This window comes from Cystoisospora suis (genome assembly GCF_002600585.1).
Source record: "Cystoisospora suis strain Wien I chromosome Unknown contig_72, whole genome shotgun sequence".
Lineage (NCBI taxonomy): Eukaryota > Apicomplexa > Conoidasida > Eucoccidiorida > Sarcocystidae > Cystoisospora > Cystoisospora suis.
This window is the reverse complement of record NW_027152874.1, coordinates 239,138-263,662: the sequence shown is the minus strand read 5'-3', so window position 1 is coordinate 263,662 and position 24,525 is coordinate 239,138. Positions and strand designations below refer to the sequence as shown.

At 56.0% G+C, this 24,525-nt stretch overlaps 1 protein-coding gene across 1 annotated transcript in view; it reads right to left on the bottom strand.

Annotated features, from left to right (window-relative positions):
* Positions 1-24,525, bottom strand: part of CSUI_000174 (amine-terminal region of a tm vesicle-mediated sorter) — a 39,238-nt gene that overhangs the window by 10,709 nt on the left and 4,004 nt on the right. Inside the window, exons 3-8 of the mRNA XM_068060408.1 lie at positions 20,218-24,396; positions 19,015-19,841; positions 17,380-18,158; positions 16,511-16,828; positions 15,077-16,076; positions 127-14,811 (exon numbers count right to left, since the gene is read on the bottom strand). Of these exons, the coding sequence (XP_067927641.1) occupies positions 127-14,811; positions 15,077-16,076; positions 16,511-16,828; positions 17,380-18,158; positions 19,015-19,841; positions 20,218-24,396 (21,788 nt within the window). The remainder of the gene's footprint in view (positions 1-126; positions 14,812-15,076; positions 16,077-16,510; positions 16,829-17,379; positions 18,159-19,014; positions 19,842-20,217; positions 24,397-24,525) is intronic.

Sequence of the window (24,525 nt, the reverse complement as noted above, 5' to 3'; positions counted from 1 at the left end):
GTACCAGTGCGAAAACCAGGCGGCAAAATATGCTTCTGTTGATGTTGCGGTACACTTGTTTTGATGGTTGCCCGCAGGTCCAGTAACACACGTGCTCGCTCGGTGTGCCTGTGTGTGCCAGCGAACCTGCGTAAAATGCCAGGGTGTGACGAGTGTAGTGCGCCCGTAACCTTCGACATCGCAGCACAGTTCACAGGGAGACCAGTTGTATACTTCAAGCCCAGCGGAGATGACAAGAACGCGAGGGGTTTTCTGTAGCAGCCGCGCCGTCAGGCCCTTGCCCATTGGTCTCTGTCCCGTCTTCTTCGCCTTCTTCGCTACCTCATCATCGTCGATACAACCTTCAGCAGGGGTGCCGACAAAAAATTCTTGCACATCGTGCACTGAACAAAACACCACTGCACGCTCTGGCTCTCCGTTCGTTCCACACCTCAAAACTGTACTACTGTCTCTGCCTCGTATGAGTTCCGCCGGGTACTCACGCTGCTTTCTTGGGCACTGGTGCACTTGCATGCTACGGGGGAGAACAGGCACCTCAACGTGGCCACAGGAGAACCGAGACGGTGGGAGCTCTGCCCCTATTCGTCTTTTTAGTTGTTGCCCGTCTTCCCCGCCGGTTGTAGTACGCATGTTCCACCAGGAGATCGTGGCTCGGGGTTTGCTTAACGAACCCTTCTTGGCCACTCCACATTCAATCCCGTCAATCACCGTCATTTCGTTGCTGGCAATGCCTTGCTGAGCGCACTGCGAGAAACGCCGCCTCACGTTCTCTGGATCCGGAACCCACATTCTGAGCTCGGGTGTGAGGAATGAAGAACTAATGACGCCGTAGGGTTCATGTGGAGAGCCCAAACACGCTCCGTCAGCTTGGTCCATACTCCGGCCAGTTCTCTTGTACGGGGCAGCACACATATCTTCCCTCCCCGTACCTTGGGCGCGACCGTATGGCTTGCCTTGTTCCCGTGCCGTGGTCTCTTCGCATGACCCTCTCTCGATGCCGTGTGCAGCAGTTGCTGCACCGGTAAATGTTGACCCCGGCTCTTCGGGGATTTGTGGGACGTGAGCGCCCGCGGGTCCAAGGAGGTTTAGCTCAGAAGCTGGAGGCAGGCAAGCAGGCATAGCAACGAGCCTTACACTCACTCCCCCAAAACAGAAAGACGACTCATTGCCGCTGTCCTGCGCTAAGGGCCGAGGAATAAGTACTCCTGTCCAGGAATCCGGGGCAACGACGGTTGTCTCTGACTCTCCAGGATCGTGAGCGCCGCGGGGAGAATCAGATCCTTCATGTGCTAAAAGGCGATGGTTCAAGGGCCGCTCAAAAAGTAGATCTCGTTTGAGGTCACCGGAGCCGGCCGTACGTTCACACGCTGTTGCGGCGCAGTGCGGAAACAAAGAGCGCTTTTCACTCATTCTTTCTCTTATCACTGTTTCAGATGCTGAACGTCCACAGCTGAGGCAACTGAACCCTTCGAACCCTTCCGCCGGCCACCTCTGCACAGAAAAGCCGCTTGCGGAGAAATCGCCACACGCGAGGCGCTCGTCTGAGTGACCGGGGAAAGAGTCCGATGCATGTTGCAGACCTGTGCCTAAAGAACCGCACACAAAAGACAGCCCCGAAGCCAAGCGTCCCTTCTGCTCGTCATTAAGTGTCAAGCTTGCATCCTGACGTCCTGGGTCATTCGGAAAGACTGAAGCGGGTAGATAGCAATCTTGGAAATCTCGTAGAGACAGCCTGCAGCCGAAGAGAAAATCTGGCACAACAGAGTGAATGAGGAGAGAGGGATAAATTGTGCACCGGACTTGTACCGCATTTACGCGCACAATGTGGATGAAGATGTCATAGCCAAAACGCATCGCTTCAGGGTTCCCCCGCGCACCGCTCGCTGGATCTCCACTTGTCGCTTGCAGACCTTCGGCTCCCTGAACTTCAGAAGGTGTCACCCTGGTCTCTTGAGCCACGGTCCTGCTTCCCGCTCGGTCCTCCATACTTGCGACACCGGTCTGCCAACTTCTTTCTTCACCTCCGCCGTGTCGCTCTAGATCACCTGGCCCCTTCTTCCTCCTGAGAGCGCCGTTCTCGCAGGTAGGCTGCCAATGCAGGGGCCTCATAACGGGGAGTGTAATACGGGCCCAGCATGCCCCTTTCGCCCGTGTAAGCATGTGAGGTGCTATGCTGTCAGACCAACCTGCTGCAATAGGAGAGTCCAGACAGATTTGAAAAGACGCCTCCAGAAGCTGACGTGACAAAGGCACAGGACGACTACGCTTTGAAGAGGTGTCCGATGTTGCGACACAGACGCCTTCCACCGGAACGTCGGCCCACGAAGGTGCGGGAGGAGACCAAACGAGGCCCAGCTGTGCTCCGGGAGCCAGGCTCACGGCTGGAGTGGACGTGGGTCCTCCTGAGTGGAAGGGTTCCGACGAAGTGCCTGATGAAGAAAGAGTAAAAGGAAAATTGTAAGGAATTGTATAAGGAGCTTGCTGAATGAGCAGAGGGACAGAAATCAGATTGTGGAGAATAACAGGAAGTCGAAGAGAAACGGGCTCCCGGATAGACAGACAGGACAAACGACAAAAACGTTGTCGGGCTTCTGCGGCAGGCGAAAAGAAGCAGAGCTTGTCGTTGAGTCTGTTGAGCGACCGGCGCGAGCATGGAAGCGCGTCCGCGCTTCGCACAGGGCCGCGCGTTTCTTCTCCCGGCCCTCTCGCCCAACTCAGTGATGAACTGGAAAGAATACGCGAGCTACGCTTCTCCTCGCACTTCTCCGAACAGCTGGTCGACCATGCAGCAGAGTACAGGCTCCACGCTGCGTAGACAAGCCGTGAGAGCCTCAGGGGGTCTAGAGTGATCTCTGTTTTGCCGTTGAGCTTCAACCCAATAGCAGGATTTCCCCTTTTCATCATTCCTATCCAGAATAGAGGGAGCGGGCTGACTACCGCGCGAGCAGCTGCATGTCTCGGATCTCCAGCAGTTGAATCAGAATATAACACCTGTGTACCTCCCCGAAAAAGCGAATCCGCGCCATTCATCAAGAGGCGTTGTATAGCTTTTCTTCTCTGGTTGGGACCACAGCGCCCACGGAAACCGCTCTCCCCGGTGCCCAGCTTACGGAGCGCAATAACGGAGCCGACGTGAACTATACCCGAGTCGTCGTGAGCGAGATAGTCAAAACGGACGAGAACAGGATGAAGTACTGGGAGAGGTACAAGCGTTCGCGGGTCCATCACGTCTACTGAAGCCCCTTTCAAGTTGATGTGAACCCCCAAACCTCGTACGGCAAACGTATTCACTTCAGCCCGTACCTCCGCGGAAGGTGAAAGCATCTTGTCAACAGTAGATAATAGAGAGTACTGAGTACATGTACGCCCAACAAATATGCTCGCTGCGGCGGCCGTCACTTCTGCCGCTTGTTCCTCGTCTGCCGCTTTCCGGAACGCATTTCCACCGCTGGTGTAGACAGAAGGGAAGGATGGGAACGACGACAAAGTAGTCGGCGAAGTGTAGGGCCAGTGGAAGGAGATACGCTCTCGACAACTCATACGAACAATCGTAGTCTGCGAGCAAGAACCCATTGGGATCGCCCCCCAGAGACGAATCACCAAATACACGACCTCTTGCCGAGAGGCGAGGTCCGCCCTCTCCTGTCGGTGTAGCGTCCTATTGTCGCCAACGGCAAGACTACCTTTGGATGCATGTTGGGTTGTTTCAGTAGCTGCGCTACGCTGGCAATGTCCCATCTTACCCTCCGAAGACGGATCCGGTCTACCCGAAGCACGCTCCCTGCCTTGGGGATGAAAATGAGCAAAGTGCAAGCGGAACCTTCGGGCCACAAAAATAGTTTGCGCGTGACTGTCTGTCGACTGAGCCGGCCCAGCTGCAGTCGACGGCGACTCCGGCTCAATCGAGGCGTCACCGTCAGCTAAAGGGACGAAGCGACGGCCAACCTCGTCGAGACCCTCAACACGCACAATGGACCAGTGCGAAAGAGTAGACCGCCGGGAGTATGAACCCACTTGGTGCTGTTGTGCTGGCGGTTCGGAGCAGAGCGGAGGATCAGCCGCTAAACAGGAGACTCCGTCGTTACCTTTCTCGAGGCCACCACCCGAAGTTTCACCTTGACCTGGCAAGACACCAAACAGAGGGGGAGGGCTGGAACTTCGTGCTGCCTGTTCACCGTCTCTAAGTTCTTGGTTCGCTTGCTTCAACACGATTGCCTCGTCAGCACTATGCTGCCTTCCTCTGGAGACATTTCCACTGGCCTCTTCCACACGTCCAACTCGGCCAAATGCACTAGCCCACTGCGTGCGTGTCCCGCAAGAATTCTGCCCGTCCTTCAGGACTACTGCGTCCCCCCGCACATGATACAAAGAAACTGGCCGGTCCAAACTGACAAGAATATCGATGGATGTTGGTGATATACGCTCCCCACCAGGCGCAGTGTCCAGGGATTCGCTCGAAGTCGAAACTAGCGAAGGACATTTGTCGACTTCCAACGGTCCAAGAGCCAACGCATAGTTGACTGCTGCATTCCCATTGTCCGACTCTCCACTAGGAAACTCGCTGAGAAGAGGGGTTTTCAGTAAAATTCCATGGGGACGCAACCAGGCGTCTTTCGCAGCTCTTTCAGGGGCTGCAGGCGTCTGAAAATAACCGTGCAACAAGGTCTCCCGCCCCACACAACCGTACCCATCATTCGGCGAACAGAACTCCGTCTGATCAAGCCCCTTTTCCTTGATTAAATTCGGTCGGCCAACAACCTGGCACGTGGGGCATAGCGAGGATACTGGAAGCAGACACAGATACGGCACTAGGGCAAATGTAGACCCTCGCCTTTCGTCAGCACGTCCGTGTGAAGCAAGAAGTGAAGATACTGGCACCTCCAATGCGCCTGACGCACGGGCGGGTCGATATGGCCTTCCCCCAGGCGAACGAGACTCAGGCGGACTCGATCCCTCAGTTTCGTTCCCACGTTTGTTGCTTGTGAAAGCACCGAAGTCACCTGCCGGACACCGTTGCGGGCCGACTTCTCCAAGCGCCCTGTCACTCCGCTGAAGCTGCGGAACTCCCTCACCCCGTTGACAGGAATCTTGATTCATTCCGTCCTGTGAGGCACTCTTGTTTCCATCAGCGCCAAAGCCACGCAACACGTCAAACGCCAGACGAAAAGTTTGCGGGCTTCCGCACACGCGAACGGCTGAGAGTTCAAAACGTAAATCCAGTTCGCTGTACTCCTCTTGCTTCGGCTTCGCCTTCTGTACCGCGTCCCTCTCTCGCACGCTCTGCGCGTAGTGCGACGGGCACCCCAGCGCAGGACTCCAGGAGACTTCGTACACACGTGCCCGAAGACCGATTTCGACTGGAGCCAAAAAGGGGGACCGGTACCAGGAACTCCACACATAAGATTGCTTGTACTGACAATCACACGGACGACCGGCGCCAGGGGCAGACGCTCTGTTACCATCCAATACGGTTCCGGAACCCGCAGCTCCGAGACAACAATCGCAATTCCCTATCCGCGGCCCAATGAAGGCAGCATTGAAAGCCACCGGGCCGTACGAAGAGCGCCAGACTTCTCGGTTCTTCCTCATTGCACTGCTTACGCCCTGTGCAGCGTCCTTGGAGCGACCACATCTACGGACGGGGTCTGCCCGCCGTGCGCCTCCTCGCGCTGGCCTTTCTCTATAGACGCGACGTCGCAAGCACGAGAAAGCCGAGAACGCCTTAACATCCAACTGCAGGGTCTTCTGTGTCAGTGAGGTTGAAGTAATGAAATCCCTAAGGCCAGCTTCTCCTCCTGTCCGAGTGAACACACAGTCGCGATCCCCTAGAAAAGTAACTGCTGCGGTCGTCGACCGAGTGCAGTCCCGGACAGAGGAGTCTTCTCTCGTGGGATTATAAAGGCTTTGTTGGCATTTCCTGCCGACTTTCTCCGATCCTCTGCACGGCGGTGTCACTGGATATTGACGCACCATGGGGGGCTTGGACGCCGTAGAAGATGTGTCGGAGCAAGGCGACGGGGAAGCCGAGAATCCAGGAAACTCTTGTAAGAAGGGAAATTGCGCCCTGGTTTTTTCTTGGTGGCCTTCTGTGAATTGAACCATCCACAGAGGTCCACGAAGGGAAACTGTAGGTGCGCTCGCGGCCAAATTCTGCATGTGCCCTTCTGGGAGTTTTGACAACGCAATGCCGTCTAAATGCAACCCCAGAGCTTTGTCTTCCGTCAAGAAGTAAGGGACGGGGAAACTATCCTCGGCAGCAGACGCCCAGGAGCCGTTCTCCTCCCAGCAAACAGGAATGAGGACCCAGCAAGAATTTACGCACAAGTTTGCTTCAAGGGAGCCAAATTCCGAGTCTGAGTGGCTCGACGGAGCAGCTGAGCAGTCAAAAGTCTCCTCATTCGGATGCACTGCTTCTGTGCCTTCCTCAACACTGCTGTCTTGTGGCTCCTCATGCAGCTCACGGCGTCCGGAGGAGCGTACACCACGCGTTCCGTCCTCGCTATTACTGCCTCCTGTGCTGTAGAAGCCATCTGTTTCATCACCATCATCGAGACCGCCCCCTCCCAGCCTGGCAGCCTGGACGAGCTGTGGTGTGGCAAGTATTGCGTTTATGCCGCGCATCAGGGGGCTCATTCGCAGAGTACATTGTACACATCCCAACGCTGCGCTAATAGTTGTCCCGCTTCTCCGGGCTCCGCACGCACTAACCCTCCCTGGCTCGGTGCTTTTGCTTCCTCTTGGTCCTCCATCTGTGATCCGCAGCACCAGGCCAAAGAGCATGTTCTTTGACGTATTTCCTCCTCTACCGCTGCAGTGTCCGTCTCCGGCATTTCCCCCGTCCCTGGCGCTTGCGTGTGTAATACGTCTTCTGCCAGTGTCGCATCTGACAGCTTCTAGTGTTGTCTCATGTGGCACGGGCATCTCGGATCGACCCACCTCTGATCGGTCAGGATAACACGGCGCGTTCGCTCCGTCGCAGTCTTGTGCTAGAGTGAAAGAGGATCCCGCTCCATCGGTGACCTCTGCACGCAAAACGCGCAGCTCCGTTTCTCTGTTGAAGATATAAAAGCCGTCGGGTTGGCTTTGGAGAGGCCTTGCCGGCGACTGTTTGTATGCGTGGGTATGTAGTCCGTCTGCTAGTCTTTGTTTGGCGCAGTCGCGCAGAGGAAAGCTTGCAAACGCGGCGTGTTCAGAGCACGGGAGTTGCTGATCGTCCGCACAGTATCGCCCCAGTCCCTGGTAATACGTAGGAGTTACTGTGGTCTGGAAATGCGCTTGTTCCACGCAAATACGTGCGACGGCAGCAAAAGACAGAGGATGCAAGGAAGATTCGGAGAAGTCGGGGGAGAATGAGACCAAAGGCGGAAAGGAAATTTCCAGCTTCTCCACGTGCATACTAAACGTATGTGTCGACTGCGAACAGGACACAATGCTCTCCTGTGTCCGCACAGACTCATGAAGGGTTTCTTCTTCCGACTGTCCGCTGTCGCTGCCTGTTTCCCCCAGTACAATATCCCTGTTTGTCTCGGATTCCGAGCTTGCCATAATGCCCCCGACAGCCGTACAGGCCATCTCGAAAAAAGGACAGAGTTTTGGCCGACTCTCGCACCGCTTCGCACATTTGCCTGACCACAGGGTTCCCTGGCGCGCGACCTCTGTACCGAGCTTGACTTCGTCCGTTTTCGTACCTGCGTTCCTCGACGCGCCCACTCTGCTCGGGCCTGTAAGGCTATGGTACGCGGTATCGCAGAGCTCGCCGGTCGTTCTTCTCCCGCAGACCGGTAATGTAACTTCTGCTGGAGCTAATCGGCGAAACTGCCGTAGTTTGTAAGGAGTGGCTAGAGCCTTGCGAAGAGCACAAAGCTGCGCGAAAAGCCCCGAAAGAAAGTCAGTAATTGCGATAACCTGCTGGTGTCCCTCGCAAAGCAAACGGACAGCTGAGACGCAGACCCCTATCTTCTGAAACGGCCTCGGCGGCGTGCCGCTCCTGCTCCTTGGTGCACTGCTTACCAAACGGACGTCCGCAGGGAATCCGCGCGGCCCGGGGCCGTATAATTGTGTTCGTCGAGGCCACAAACGCAACGGAGCCGCAAGCCTGTAGAAAGGGTAACGAGCCTGCTTCCCCCCACTCCGCTGAGGTCCCGCTGTTCTGCTTTCGCTGTCACCCGGAGTCACACAGCGATGCGGCGTCACTCCTTCAGTCCGTGACTGGACCGGAGTTAAGGTATGTTTGATCACCCGACGGCTGTATCGAGAAACAGCTGTTGCACGCGATGCAGGTGCCCTCAGCGTATCCTTCAGACCGGTATCACCGGATCGGATCTCGACGCGCAGCACACACGGCAAGAGTAAAGAACCACTGGCAAACATGCCGTCCGAGGAACTGGGAATCGATGAGGTCGAGACATCACCACCTCCGCAGGAAGGAGGCCACGGCGACCTTCTGCTCTCTGCTGGCGGGAGGTCGGGCATCGTGTATCCAAGCGCATCACCAGAAGACGCCTCAGGAGCTGGCCGAGACCCTGCGGCTTCGTACTTGTGATCTTCGGGAAAGAGGTGAGCTGAAACAGCAGCACGTGCCAGCAGTACCGAAACCCAGTTTTGCTTGTCCATGCCAACATGTGACGAAGGAAGAGGCAGAGACGGCGAGAAAGCCGGGGACGACGCGCAGCAAGACAATTTGATACAGCATTCGGAGATACGGAACTGAAAAATGTTCTTGGACAGAAGAGGAGAGAAACGACGACACGCTGCTCCCGGAATTCCCACCGCTGTAGTTCTGTCGGTAGTCTGGGCGTCTAATTTCGCGTCCTCGACTAGCTGTTCGTCAGCAGCTGCTCTTGCGGGTCGGCAAGCGCACTTCGTCGTGGTGTCCTCACTGTGGTCGATGCGACCACGTCCCGATGCGTCCGTCAGTTCGTCTTGAATTGGAAAGCAGAGGCAGGCACTGTCGAGCTCGACTGTCCACTCCGACGCGCACAGTAGTCCCTCTCCTTCCCGTGACAAAACATCCCCTCCCATCCTCCCCGCTTTTACCACCCCTCTTTCACAAGAAGAGCGAAGCAGTTCTTCCTGGCAGCGAGACGCAGGGAACTTCTTCCGTGTCAGAAAGAGGTGCGCGCTTGCTGCGTAGGCCGAAAGAAATGGGACGAGGGACGCCACTGGACAAAGAATCGACACAGGGAGAACTCTCACATGACGCGAAGACTTCCACACCTGACACCAGGCACGCCTTCGTTTCTCGCCCAACGGAGCCCCGGTGAGCACAGGCAGAGCCGCAGAACCCCATGCAGCTCTGTCCCGTGAAACTTGAGGCAAACTACTGCCGTTGACACCACCGGCGGGTCTTCGCTGAGGCGCCGTGGAGACCAGGTATGTACTGCATGTGAATGCAAGCCACCAGTCTGGAGTCCGGGCGTCTTTCTGAGAGGAGACAAAGCCTCCTTCCAGGGGACTTCCACAGCCTGGTCCGCCTTCTACAGGGACCTCTGCGCCCTGACCTCCACACCAGCTTTGGCACGCCGGAGCACACGAGCACCCAACGACACCAGCCTTCCGGGACGGGGTATTGTTAGCTGAGCAGTGCTGGGCAGCGTGCCCCTGTCCACTGAAAGCCTCCGCGCCTACGCGTCGAGGCGTCCAAGTAGTATCGCTACCGGGACGGCTTCTGGTATCCGCAGCGACTGAGTAAGGACCACAGCGCATCAACGACAGGCTTTCGCCAACGATTCGAGGACACAGACATTCACAGGACTGCCCCTCCGACGTAGTATTCTCGGCGCCGGGTGCGCGTCTGCTCGAACGCGGAGGGAGGGCTCCTGAGATCGACAACTCTGTCTGGGAGCGTGTCTCCAATTCGAGCACCGGCGCATCAACCAGCGCTTGAATCTGAGTGCTCAGGAGCGCTACGGAGCGCCCGGAGAACGCAACACCAGCAACTGGGGCGTCCACGCTGACAGGTGCGGACAAGGAACGCGCTCCGTGTGGAGGACACCAAATGCTGACAGTGACTCGGGGAAGAGAGAACCGTAGATTCGCCTGCTGAGAAGAGCGGCCAGAAGAAAATGGAGAACCAGCTGGACACGCAGAGTGACTGGCAGCTTCACCGTGCAGCAGATGTTTACCGTTCTGGGCTTCACGAGGCGCAGCTTCGTCGCTACAGCTCGAAGTCTCTCTACATGAAGTCGCCCGCTCCGTGACCGGCGCTGAACGTTTTGGAATGCCAGTCTGTCCGTCCGACACTCTCCACCGGCTTGTGAAACTTCCTGCGAAAGAAAGTGCCACGCCGACGTTAGACATCCATGCGGATGGTTGTCTGGTTCCCCTCAGATGAACGGATGACGGAGAAAGGTTGGTAGAAGTCGACTTTTTTTTCCGTCGACAGGACGTATTCTTCGTTTCGATTCCTCTTCTCTGGTGCCTTAGTGTCGCTCGTGTTCCTCTTTCCACACCACCTACAAGATAACATTTTTTTCTCGGAAGGAGCCGTTGGTTTTCGTTGTTCGACCCTGACCGTCGTGACAGTCTTCCTGGCTCCCCGTCACCGATCCAGTTTGCTTGCCGTTCGCAACTTTTTCTATACGAGTGGCTCACATCAGCCGCATCGCAAAGGCGGTTGCTGTCCCCCTCCTGTTTTCCACGACAAGTTTCATTACCCGTACACCCTCCCACGTTGTCCGTAGTGTTACCGGGCACAGCTGGCTGGGCCGCTAGCGGAGAGGAATCTATGCTAACATTGCGCTTCTTCTCTTCAGTCCTGGCTACGCGCAGTACTGCCATCGATCGTCGGCTGTCAACTCCCGCGTGTCTGCGGGAAGAAGCTGGGGTGCTGTTCGCTGAGCAATCTAGGGATTCCAAGCATGAAAGGGCCCAGGTTACTACTCGAGTAAGCTGGCCGTCATCGATATCCAGTTTGGCGGGTGTCATGCGTGATTGCACAACTGCACAAGGCCAGGGGAGGATACGAGCACTCTGCACCGAAAGGTGAGAAACCGGCTCCTTCAACTCGCCGGCACTGTCAGTGTGCGCTGAGAACGCGCTGGAATGCGACTGGGCACCGGCTTGCGTTATACGCGATAGGTGTTCGTGTATTGCATCTTTTGGACAGAGAGAGGAAGGCGACAATACTTTGGGACAATTTGCTCGAAGGAAGGACACGTGCGTGCTCAGTTGAAGACACCCAACCTCGGCAACAGATTGAAACTCATTATCAAACACTCTCCGGGAAACGGGATCGCTTGATCCATGCTGGGAGTCTGCCAGGAGGCCTCGGGCCCCCCGCTCTTCTTCGACTCGCCGTACCTGCGTGGAAGGGTGGGAAGGAGTATCAAGACGATAGCCCGCATTGACTGCTGACGGCTGGCAGCGCTCCAAGCAGGCCCAGGAAGGCGGAAGACGTGGAAGAAAACAGCCCCGGACAGGAAACGAGAGACGCAGGCCTCGCAGCTGGGCATGGCCGGCTTTCCAGGAAATACTCGGTAGGTGCAGGATCAGGACAGGACGCAGCCTTAGCTGAGCAGTTGGCGACTGTGAGTCCCGCGTAAAGTGTTCGTCCTCGGATCTACGCGTCTCGGCCACGCAAGCGGTAGTTTTTCCCCGTAGGGTTTTATCAGCATCTGCAAACCTGGATTGCCTGCAGCCCCGGGATGACGCTGGAGCGTAACGTTCTTGACTTTTTCCTGCAGCTGCAGCAGCTGCGGCTGAGAGGCCCCGCTCAAATGCACGCCCCTGGCACCCTGGCCTACCGTTTTGGAACGCCCGTCGACAAAGATACGCCTCGCTACCTACAACCACGATGGAAGGAATTTGGACATGAAACGGCTGATGAAGCAGCCAGAGAGGAACTAACGAGGGAATTGCCTTACAGGCCAGTTGCGTGCAAGAATGTGAAAAAGACGGACCGAAGATCCGAGAAGACGACCTCACGGGAAACCGGTCGGAGTCCACACCGCTGCTGCGCCTCGGGGGGCATGGCGGACTGTGTTGCATGGGGAGCTGGCCTGCGAGGATGGCATTCCGCTGACAGCCTCTCGCAAACAGAAGATCGCTCAACTTCTCCTCCTGCAACGGCAACTGGGCACCAGGACGTGAAAACGCCGTGCACGCGGAGCCGCTGTTATTGCCAGCTTGTGGAGATGTTGGAGTCGCCTCAGGCCGCCCTTCCAAAGGCGAACGTTTTAGAGTTTTAGGATCTCTGTGCACGCGTCGTTTTGCTCTGTTGCGTTGGCCTCGACTCCTGTGACAGAAATCAGGGTTTCTCGGTCCTCGCCACGGACAACATGTATGGCTGGCGTCCATCTGAGCCGCACAAGCAGACGATGCAATACAAATTTCTCGGAGTCCACCCAGCAGCGCGATGGCAGCCGAGAGAACTCCAAGCCATTCGGGAAATACATATACTCGGAGCGGCGACTCGCATGCACGAAGAGATACTCTGCTCTTGCTGTCTTCCATGCGACCTCCTGTCTCCTTATGTGACGTCATATCGTTCTGCTTATCTTCCGAAGAGCCTCCTCCGTGATGCTCGTTTCCAGGCGACGAGAGAAGCCGCATCCTTACACTAGGCTCGCGGACAACCGCCCAGGACACTGCTGCGGGCGGCCGCTGTGAAGTGGAGGACGTCGCGGCAGGAGTCGCATGTCTGTTGCTCTTGTCGGTACCGTAAGAACCAAGAGTCAAAGGCCTAAGCTGCGAATATGTAAAACATGGTGGAAACGACACAGGGAGCGGTGGAAGAACAACCAAAGCTGATTCAGCGAGAGAGGGCTGAAAACCGTCAAAAATCGAGGAAGTTTTCCCCCCCTCTTTGAGCCAATCTCTCGCCGAACAAGGCTGGCTCCTACTCTGGTGCACAGCCGTTCGCTCGCTGCTACGCAGGCCGGACCACCCTGCTGTCCCGGTGTCCGCACGGACCTCGTGCTCAGCTAAAGTCATACACGACTGCTGCCCTATCACAGGAGGTGTAGGATAGAAACCCGCTCCCCCGTGTTCTCCGGGCAAAAAGGAAGGAGACAGTGCGGACCGGAAATAGAGAGTGAAGAAGGCGCTCTCCCGTGTCGCACTTGCTTCGAAGACTGAAAACCACTGGCGCCGCGCACGTCCGCAGCCCTGTACGCGCTTTTTTGAATTCCTGCATGTTGACTGCAAGCTCTGACTTCTAGGACCTGCGTGCGCGCCGCCCTGTGCTTCGTCTCTGGCCAGCGTGTCTTCGTCCTTCCTCCCTGCGGAGCGGACGGTGTTTTTAGCGTCGGTCGCTTCTTCCTCCCTCAGTGCTGCATCAGGGTCAGCACTAGGGGCCTTGTGCGTACCTCGCCCGCTATCAACGGAATACGCTCCGGACAGCCCTCCGACAACCCCCTCAAACTCTAGCACCAGAAGAGACGGAGACTCCGAACCTCGTCTCCCCTGCAAAACCTGACAGTCACTCTCTGTGAGAAAAGCTCTCTCCCAGTTCTCCTCTACGAAGCCGTTCACGCCGACGGACTGTAATTCCGTTTTGCTCGCAGTGGAGACTGGGGAAGACAGACTCTCTCCCTCTTCATTTCTACGGAAATACGAAAGCAGGTTTTGACTAGCTCCCCCTTCTACTTGTGAGGCCGGTATTTCTCCTGAAGGCTTCTGATCGAAAGCCTCCTCTACTTTTCCCCTGGATTCCGTGGTGACCCACCCTGGAAGGAACAGCTGTCGCCACGGTTCAGTTGAAGCGTCTGTCTCTATATCCTCGTCACCAGAGAATGCACACGGGCTGTGACCGTGGCTCCTTCTGTGGCGTTGCAGCACACTCACAGTGGGTCTCCCACCACGTGTCCTCCTCTGCTCTTCGGCGTCGTCCACATCCATACCTGTTGCTTTCTTTCCAGTTGTTTGGCACATATCTTCCACTACAGGCAAGACACTGTCACCCTGCCCCCCCCTGTCAGTTGCGCCCCGACGTCCGAAGCCACTTACATCGTATGACGCCAGTCTTCCCATCGCGCACACCTCCGTAAGCAGAAGGCGCACTTCCGCATGGGATCTCTCAGATGTCGTGCCCGTGTCGTCCAGGGCCAGGTGACTGCCGTCTGGACTCAAAAAAAGAATGCTGTCGTGCTTACCAACCCTCCGAGCTGCTTTTACTGCCTTCCGCTTTCCCGCCGGAGTACGGTTACTTTCAAATGCCCGCCGCTTGCAGCACTGTAGCTCATGCTGGTCGTGCGAACAAACACACGAAGAAGACCCGGAATGGCTTTGAGACCAAGCCTGCTTGCCATTTACTACATTTCTCTTTGCCGCGTGCGCCGACTCTGTGGCCGCATGCAGAAACACGGTCACACCCAAACACGTACCAGCCACTGCACATTGAGCAACCCTCAAAGCTTCAACGGATAAAGACGTAGAGGCCGATTCAAGACGAAAGTAGGTCTGAAGTGTTGACAAAGGAATCAGGCACGCGGCCGGCCCGTTTTTGAAAGAATCACTTGGATCAGCCGGAATCACTACGGTCCCGGGCGACGTCCGAGGAAAAGAAGGCAACGAGGCGCAGAGCGACAACACCTGGCGCGAGGCACAAAAGGCTTCCCCAGACCGCGCGTAACTGTCACGACATCCAGACGCCCTTACGTGGTCGTAGTCAGCCGCGGAGAAAAGACGAGAGTGCTGAAATCCGGGAACCGGTCTCGGGCCACTGATTGCACCTTCAGTCGGTACTGAGACGAGAGCCTCGGCGCGTTGCTGAACGCGGTGAACGCGGGAGCGTGCAGTCCTAGCAACCTTACTCGTGTGCATGTTCGGCCTGGGAGCGTGACCGGGCGTACTATCTCCGTCACTCTGGTACTGCGAAACAGTAGACAGCAGTGAAAACCAAAGTGAAAGAAATGAATCGACAAAAGATAAGCTGAAGCGGGGGGGCGCGCAGGTCCTCTGACTAAGAGTTCTGAGAGTTCGAGCTTGGAGAGAATTCACCGGGTCTCGAGGAGCAAGAAGGTTTTCTGGTGTTTCTCAGAGAGCTGCGGCATGTGTACGTCTACCTGTAAGTCTGAGACACATAGGTCATAGAGAATAAGACTGCAGATCTCTTCTCTCACGCTGCCCGTATTACCTCCAGAACTTCAGCAAGAAGGTTGTCAAGGAAAAACAGTCGCGTAGAACTTTCATCACTCGCACTGCCAAGACATGGCTCCGCTCCCGGAGCCTCGTCGCACCCCGCAAGCTTCCTCTTTGGTGTCTCAGCATCATCAACGGCAGTCGAGGTCCTGCTTTCATACGCTAATCCTCCCTCGCCCCCCCTCCACCCCTTCCTGTCTGGCGGCTGCTGGTCTCCCTCCTCCTCCTGTCTCTGCTTCGGCACAGCTCGGGGGGAAACAGTGCTGCCTCCGTTTGCCTCCATGATCCCGGTCTCCCCTTTTTCGGGAAAGACATCAACGAGAAGCCGAGACACCATAAGGCACAAACGTGTTTCCCGAGTACCCAGGCTTTGCACTCCGACGTAGGGACCCCCCCTCCGAGTTGTTCCGCTCTCCGCTTTCTGTCCCTCCTTCTTCATGCATCGCTGTTGATTGCTTGTAGAATCAAACGCTGCTTCACCAGCAGAGCCTTCCGCTTTGCAACCAAGAGACACTTGTGGTAGAAGCTCGACTAGCTTAGCATCTGGCACCATTGACGATCCACCGTGCTCCCCCTTGACACGCCCTCGACGAGCCTCCCGCGCGCCGAACGGTATCGCCAGTTCGGACGGTCCAGAGGAATTGAAGACGCGGTAGTCTCTTTCTTCTAAAGCCAGCAGCGAAGCAGAGCTATCCGACCGGTTTCTGGGAGCCGCCGCTGACTCGGACAGTAGAGTCGGCGTAGTAGACAAGGAAGATTCAACTATTGTGAAGGGGGGAGAAAACGGACTGTTTCGGAACCGACGGATTGCTCCGTCGGAAACGAGAGAAGACGGCGGATAGTTTGCAAGAGCAACGGCCGTTGTCCGCCGTGTAGCGGAAAATGGCTGCAGTGGGGAGGTAGTTCGAAGCGTCGGGAGAAACACGGTGGTGTGGGTAAGAAGAGCAGGCAGCACGACTGTTTCCACCTCATCAGGAAGCGACTGACGACTCGCGCTGCGACAATACCAAGAGACAGTCCATCAGTCTGTTGCACATCGCCAAGACAAAACTTCTCTACAAGTCGCCTTCTCTTCCGAAAAACATACATATGGATACAGAAAAGACGCGCACTAGCAACAGAAGATGCGTAAACCGACAAAACAGAAAGAGCAAATGCCCGTGTGGTTGCACACTCCACACCCCGTTGTAAAGTGCAGAGATTAATAAGGGCGCCCCGGGCAAGCATGCCCGCGCACGATAGTCAGGGAAAGAACACATCCTTATAGTAATCCAGGTTCCATCCTAGAACTTCCACTGGGCTCCGCTTCTTGGCGGCGATGTGTCTTCAGTCTTACGTCCACCAACATGACGCGCTTTCTCGCGCACAAGCGTCTGCCTAAATGCTATTTATCCGCAATTCCCCTGGTCGGCTGACGGGCCAAGCGTACCTGATATTCTCTACTCGCAGCCGGAGCCACTTCGACACACTGTATTTCCTCTCGCGCCACAGCTGTGCTCTGTTAGACATGCTGCCTTGCCGGTGTTCCTCTCTCCACTTGAGATGTTCATCCACAAACGGGCAACCCGAGCTCATATTGAGCTGCTGAGTGAAGTTTTGACGAGGGGCTACTATGGGTACAGCCGAAGAGCAAGAGGAATGAACCTCGACCCTCAGGTCGGCAGACGACATTCGCAGCACAAAATCAGTTGACGAGAAGAAACAGGAAGAGGATCTATGTTGGCAGAGGTCGCGACGCTTAGGTGTCCTGCTCGAAGAATCACAAAGCAGTCAATCTGCACGAATTCGAACCAACATAGATTTTATACGCGCGTACACTTGCTGCCTACAGACCTGCAGTGCGAATGCATGAGTGACAGGAAACGATGGATATAGTATGAAGAACGGATACTCCTGCTCTTTATGAACATATCATTGAAAACAAACGCCCTGCTGTCAGGGTGGGCAGAGGAGGCGGGGGTGTCACGGTGCCGGCGCGTCTCAACTTTGTGAAGATTCTCAATACAGACCGCGTGTGTTGACTGCTACGCAGCACGGCTACCTTCCGAACGCAGGTAGCTTCTTCACGTCTACAGTTTTCCACAAACAATGCTTGTTCCCTCCTCGTCGACGTCTGCTGCCCACGGTATCCACATGTTTCTCTTCATAGACGCTTGGTTTTCTGTACTCTACGCCTGCCGGCATTCGAAGTAAAAACGTGGTGGGGATATACTCTACTCGGATTGCGCGGCTGTCTTCCTTGACGGCCTGTGGGAATTTACGACCTGCAGTAGGGAAAAAGCGACCCCTCCGTCTCACCTAGGTTCTTGAAGAAGACATTCTTCTCTTCCTGCGATGAGAAAGTTGGGACACTGTTCCGGCACCGCGCGGAGATCCTTGGAGCCGAAGGACAACCTTTCGGGTTTCCTGGGCCTTGATACCTCGCCCTGAAAAGTGGCCGAGAAACATGCATGGGAAGACTCACCCAGGCCAAGCTCTCCTGAACTGAAGCGGTCACTCGAGGACAGAGAATTCGGCATCCCGTCAGAGACTTCAATACACGGCTCAGGAACCCCTGAGACAACAAGGCAGTCCTGCCCTGCATCCCTGGCGCTGTTGCATGCGCGCGGGGGCCTTACGCGCAGCGCATCTATTGTCTGGTGGGCTCTTTCGTGTGTCCCCACGAAACAGCCTGCATCACAGCAGCAGCAGCAGTTGCACCAACAGGCGGCTGCTTCACCGGCGACCGGCTGAGCGGGAACGGCAGTTGAAGCTCTAAGAGGAGCAAACCTAGGCGGGAAACAAGGAGAAGATGAAATACAGCCTTCTCGAGTGCTTAGGGAGGGTGACAAACAAAGCTGCGGCTCAACCGAGCGCTTCCGCGCCTGTCTGCAGAAGGATGAGAGAGCAGAAAAGAAAGAGAGCGAATGGAGACGGAGCTGAAGATCTCCAATCTCCAGAGCTACGCGATAGAGTGGAAGAGAGGCAGTCGTAGACGGACAAGGAGAAGGCTTGTCGCTGTGATACGACGGGACAGACAGTGGCGGATCAAGGAAATCCTCTAAGGGTTTCAGCGGTCGCCCTTCGCAAGCTGTCACCTGTTGACCACAAAAGCAAGCCATGCTGAGAAAGCAGCGCACTTACGACATAGCCCTTCTCTGGAATCGTAACCACTCGGAAGACGCTTTCCATTTTCATACACACCCATACCCCAGGGTCCTCATTCATGTAACCTTTCTCTTTCGAGTGTAATGTTCAAGGCGCCTCCAAACGCAGCAACCGGCTTAGGTCACGACAGCATCATAACTGACAGTGTAGTCCCCCCGTTCTAACGTTGACGTCGAGGCGAATAGTCAATCTTGCTTCCCGCCGGCTTTCGGCCGCACCCCGCGCCTGCTCTCGTCACATCTTCGTACGTTCTATTCACACTCAGAACACCGCCCACTGATATTTCAGACTCGCTTCGTTTTCCGATGTACAGGCGTGCACTGCTCTCTCCAGTTGGCGGAACGCGCCCAGTGAAAAGATACCCCGGCGAACCGTGGAGAGCCTGTGATTCCGGGGTGCTTGGACAAGCAAACTCCCGCCAGCCGGACGGAATCCCCGTCGGACGCCCACAGTACCACTCTGCAACACCTACGTACCAAGGTGCATGTGTCACTCAGGAGGCTCCTCCCGAGGCCGAGGCGCGATCAGTCCAATCCCGGCTTTCGACGCGACCTGCTCAGTGCCTTATACTGAAAGCGTCGCACAATGATTACGTTTAGGCACAGATAAGTTGTGATAACCATAATGCTGCGCCAAAGTCACTGCAAAGAACCAAAGGAAGGCGCAGACGGCTAACCGGAGTGTGCCGGAGAATATTCCTGTCTTCACTGCTGGTGACCCGCGAACCGTTTGCTCAAGTCCGAAAGTCGTCATGTGTTTGAGAGTCCTGCTCTCTTGCGCTTTTACCCGTCTATGTGAGTCTCCGTCCCTGCTCGGGCTTCTCTCAAACAGCGGGGTCCGCAGCAGACGAAGGCAGCCATCCTGAAGGGTCTCGCGAGACAAAAGTAATAGTCCACACTGAAGTGCTTGACTCCGTCTTTTTCCCTGGTTTCCAACATATAGCTCCGGATGATCAGAGGACTCCCCCGGTGGCTGGGAGCCGTATGAGTCTCCCGCCAAGGCTGGACCGTGCTGGTTTGGTGCTCCTGAGGTATCCAGCGACACCGATCCCTGACGACCATTTCTTTGCGTCTCATCTGTACTATCAGGGACAGCTAGCGAAGGGGCAGTGGCTGAGGGAGGACGCCTATCAGATTTCCTCGAGAACGGCAAGAACGAGAGCGACGAAAGCCGAGAAAAAAAATATCTGTCGCCTTGTGTCGAGACATGCGCAGCTCCCTCAGTTGACTCGTTTTCCCGAGGCTCCTGGTGCGGAACGCTGAACCCGCTACCGTTTGGAGTCTCAGAGCAGATGCGTAGACAGTCTCGCTTGACCCCTCCTCTCCATTGCGCGGAAGAGACAGGCGATCTGTGCTCACCAAGTAGGAAGGTCCTTTCCTCTTTACCTAGGGAAGAGGCCGGGGACACTGGCTGCTCGGCGACAGCTTGCGTCTCCTCAGGGCGGCGTTTGTCATGCAAAAAACCGGCAGGCGAAGAAAGCAGTTTCCCTTCACCTTCATTTGCTCCACCCGTCTTTGCCTTAGAGTCGACCACTGAGCAGGGAGATTGCCGTACAGTTCTGCTCCTGGGGCTAGAAGGCGCAGCCTTACACGGCACAACAGCAGAATCTAGGCCTGGGACACAAGAGCACCAAGACAGCTGCCGGAAAGTCACTACGGCGAGAATCCTGACATCGTGGACTGTGAGCAAGCTGCGAGAGACAGCTCGACGCCCTGTCCCCTTGAACAAGTTTTCTTCCTGTCCGGACGACTACTGTCTTAGTTATAACTGCACACCCGCGGGCGGTATCAGGCTGCTCGTGCGAAGAGAACGGGAATTATTTGGTAAGGAAACACGAGAGACACGCCAAGAAGGTGAAGACGCACGCCAAGATAAACGATCTGAGCTTCAGACAGAACATAACACGGCACACCAATCCAAAGAAGTAGTGTACTCAAAGTTTTCTGATTGGTGGAAGGACAGCCTTTTCTTCGGGCTTCAGTCCATTACCTCCTAGCGCTTGTTCTGACGGCGTAGAAACACGGCCAAGCACGAAAAAATATTCCTCCGTTTCTTCTTCGTTATCTTCCGTCGTGGGGGTTGGCTCGTTCCCAGTCATTTCTTTCCTTTCTCGTCTTCGAGCTGTCCCTCTTGCGTCCTCCTTGTCGTCTCCTTCCCGCCCCGACAGACGTCTCTGCAGACCCGAGAAGACCTCGCCACGTGCTCCCCGTCGCAGGCGGGCCTCCTGCAGAGACTGAGTCCTACGCTGGATGGCGTTGAAGCAATGCAATGGCATCCCTCGTACTCTAATATCTCTGGGACGCTGTGGTGCTTTCCCCCACGCGGCCTGGACACAGAGGTCGAATTCCGGAACACCTTCGCGAGCTCGCGGACAAAAGGCAGAAAAACATAGCCCCTCTAGGCCCACCTGAAGAATTCTACGAGTCTTCGGAGTGCTGTAGGGAGGATCCTCTACACAGCCACTTGCAACCAAAGCAGGCCTACAGAAGCTGCAGACGTTTGATTTTGAATGCCAGCCAGAGACCGGTGGATACGAAGACGAGGTGCCTGAAAAAGAACTAGCTGTCTTTGCTACTGACCCTGCAAGCTTTGCTTCGGAATCACCTGAAGATTCTTTATCCGGAAACACACCCGACGTTCGGATACTACAGCTTAGGCATGAGCGAGGGATAGCGCTGCTGACACCGGAGGCAGAAAAACCAGACCGACAGCATGCGTGGGCAGGAGGAAGCAACTGACTCCAACCCTCTTGTCCTTCCGACGAAGGCGCGCCCTTCGAAGACGCTCTTTTTTCCATGCGTGGTGAAACTACAGACGGATACCCGTCTTCACTGCAAGGTTCAAGTTCACCGGGACCTTCTCCTCCGTCTGAAGAATTTCTTCCCCGCTCTACCGGCGCGGCACCAGCTCCGCTACTCGTCAACTGAGATGCGCTGTCAGAAGGTGAGAGGACGCCACCGCTGTTTCCACTCGGACAGGCATCTGCTACAGACCGCCGGTTAGTAATGTCGGTCGCCAGTGAATCCAGCCGGGCCGGCGAAACCTGCGGCTCGAGACGAGGACCTCCACATTCACACTGAACAGATGTGGGAGGTGTCCCGAGAAGAAATAGTGTGTGATCCGCTTCTGGAACTAGGTCAAGAGCAACGCTGAGAGCGGGAAAATGCACTCGAAAAAAGAAGGGCTGGCCGTGGCAAGCGCTCTGAACTTGCAAGAAAAACGGCACATCCGCGGGCTTTTCCTCGTTTCCCAATAAATCTGGATCGCTACTGTTTTCTGCGTCCCTCCAGCTGATATCATCCTGAGAATCCGTCGTACTCTCCATTTCGTCACCGTGCTCGCCTCGAGAATCAGAGGAGAAATACTCAGACTCAGACGATAAACCATCAACTGTCTCTTGCCGTTCATGAAACTTCACTGCGTCTTTACCTTGTCTGGACCCATGAGTGGGTTTCGGCCCCGATGCATCACAATACGCTGGAAAACTTTCCAACTCCCAGACGCAATCCGCATGCAGTGTTTTCTCTCGGCCCACACAGGCGGCCCGATCAGGCGTAAAAGTCTCAGGCCTTGCAGGTGCATTCCTCGGCTCTGGTCCTCGAGACGAAGACACGGGACACGAGCAGTCCAAACGCCCGCCGTCCAAGGTCTCCGCCATGAATAGCATTGCCTCCGGCGAAGCCGACGCTAATTCTCTACAGTCACTGTCACGTCGAGCCGCCATGAACTGTTGTGCGGTTGCAGGGATATACTCCAGTGCTTCCTCCGTATCAGTCTTTTCTTGCTCTCGGCGTCCTGCATCATCCTCTCCATCTGAACAATCGTGTTCGCCGTTTGTTCCCGGCCCTTCTTCTTCGTTACCGCTGCTGCTGCTGCCGAGAAGAATGTCAGCTGCCCAAGACCACCACCCCACTCTTTTTCTCGTCTTAGCCGTCGACTTGAAGTCTTTGTCTTCGATCCTCTCTCCTGCCGCTCGCTCAGTCTCAGCAGGCTCATTGTCTCCTCCGCTCCTGCCTCTCTGTTTAGCCTCAGTTGAAACCTGCTCATTCTCAGTACCGTTCTTCTCTCCTACACGCCCAGATACTGGCAAGCCTGCCGCCTCTTCGGCTGCCGACCCGTTAGCACCGGCTACCCCAAGGCTGCCTGCAAGGTCCCCCTGCAATGGACTGACGCCGGCGAAAGACAGACCCAGCACAGGTGCAGTAGCCACGCCACTTTGAGCACACGCTACTAGAACATGTGCTTCGGCGTCGCGGGAATTCACCACTCCCTCAAATTGTTCGTGCGGAGTGCAGGACGGTGACGACGCCTCCTGAAAGTGGTCCGACCCTTTCACCACTTCGTACGCTCTCGGTCGCTCCGAAGAGCGCTGTATCGATTGTTCCTGGGGAGCTCTTTCTATCTCACCGTTGACAGTGGGTTTTGCCGACAATAGGCTAGACTGCTCCTTCTGCAACACCTCCTCGTCGCCTGTTCTTTTGGCCGCCGCCTCCGCCTCTCCCTGTTCCCCCCCGCTCTCCGGCAACAGGGTTGTCTCGCCGGGGCCGCCATCGCCTCTTCTCCAGGTACACTCAGTCTCGTGCGCATGCCAGAGGGCTCGGAGCGCTCTGACCTGCAAACTGCTGAAGCGCACGTGCAAAGCAGCAAACTCGACTTCCAGAGACACGGGCTCTGATGTTTGAGAAGTACACCTCTTCTTCTCCAGTTCTTTTTGTCTCTGCTGTAGAAGCAACAACATCTGCTGCTTTTCCTGATGCTCACGTATTTGGCGACTGAGTTCCTGCTGCTGCGCGGCCGTGAATCCTCCACGCTGCCCCAGCTTCTCATGTACGACTAACAATCTCGCCTCTTGGTAGGCGAGCTGTGCTCGGAGTTTCCGTTGTAGCTCAGACTTTTCCTCTTCCCCCATGAGTGAACGGTATCTCGGGGGATGGATTTCGCCAGCCGGTCCTCCACGAGAGCTTGAGCGCGAGCTGGTAATCAGGCCCTCTCCCGTGCTGGGACGTCCACCTGGTGTCTGCTCGAATCCAGCCGCCTCATCTCTCACGGCTGAGAACAGACTCAAGGGAAACGAAAAGCGAACCTCGCATCCCCATCGATGGAGTACAGGCTGCTCCACTCTCGCTCTGGTCTTCCGGTTTGAAGATGTGCACGGCGGTGAGACAGCTTCAGCCCCAGGTATCAAATCACCTCTTCCCCACACGCGAGGAAAAGGACGACACCTTTTGTCTGGAGACGTACTCTTGATACGAGGATTGAGAGACTTTGAGTGGAGTAAAGCGACTGAAGTAAGTTCCGCATCAGTTGTTGTTTTGCACCCCGAGTAAGCATGAGCTACACGGGTGGATGAAGGCTGCATGCGACAAGCTTCGGACGAAGAGAGACGCGTGTAGCTTCCGCCCTCCCCAGACTTGGTTGCCATGTCACTGGCGGCCGACGGATTGACGTGTGCCGTAGCGGAGACGGGGTCTGAGAGTGGCTCTTCCTCGTCGTCCGCAGAGAAAGAGTTGTAGCGAGGGCACCACGGGGAAACAGGAAGAGTTCCGCTGACGTCAGGAGCTGTAGGGCGGGAAGGAGAATGGGAGGGAGCCCGTGCAAAGGGATGAGGGACCTCATTCGATGAAGCTAGTGCAGAGCAGTCTTCACATCCAGACGAAACAGCACACGATGAACGTGTCGGCGCATCGCCACGTGAATGGGAAACAGGTGTATGAGGGAACTGGCATGCTCCGGCGAAAGAATTCATGGACATCTCACCGGAAACTGACAGGGATGAATCTGAAGCCTTCTCCAAGACAGCGGGAGTCAAGCAAGTGGATGTACCCCCCTCTGATGAAATCCTCCTACAGTCCTGCTGAAAGATTCTTTGGTCCGGTCCAATCAAACCATTCTGCAAAATCCGGTTGTCTTCCCGGGAAGGGAACGGACCATCTCTCGCTTTTGGGTCAAGAGATGCATGCCCTGTAGAAGGCGGAGGGGGGTTTGGAGAGTCAGGGGTATTACGGGAAGTCAAAGAAGCGGCAGGAGATTCTCTCTGGCCTTCGGCCTGCAACTGGCGACACGGAGTCCTCGGCACAACCACCTCTTGCCCGTGATGTGGGGAAGACCCCACGTCGCTTTTCGAGGTGGCGGAGGAAGGCCGCGTCCAACCTGACGACTTGCCTGCAGCTGAACTCATAAAGGACACGAAGAAACCGGCATGAAACAAGTCTGCTGCTGTACACATCCGCGGGCGTGAAAGCTCGATATTACTGTAAAAAGATACTTTGTGATTCCAGGCTGGTTGAACAAGTCAAA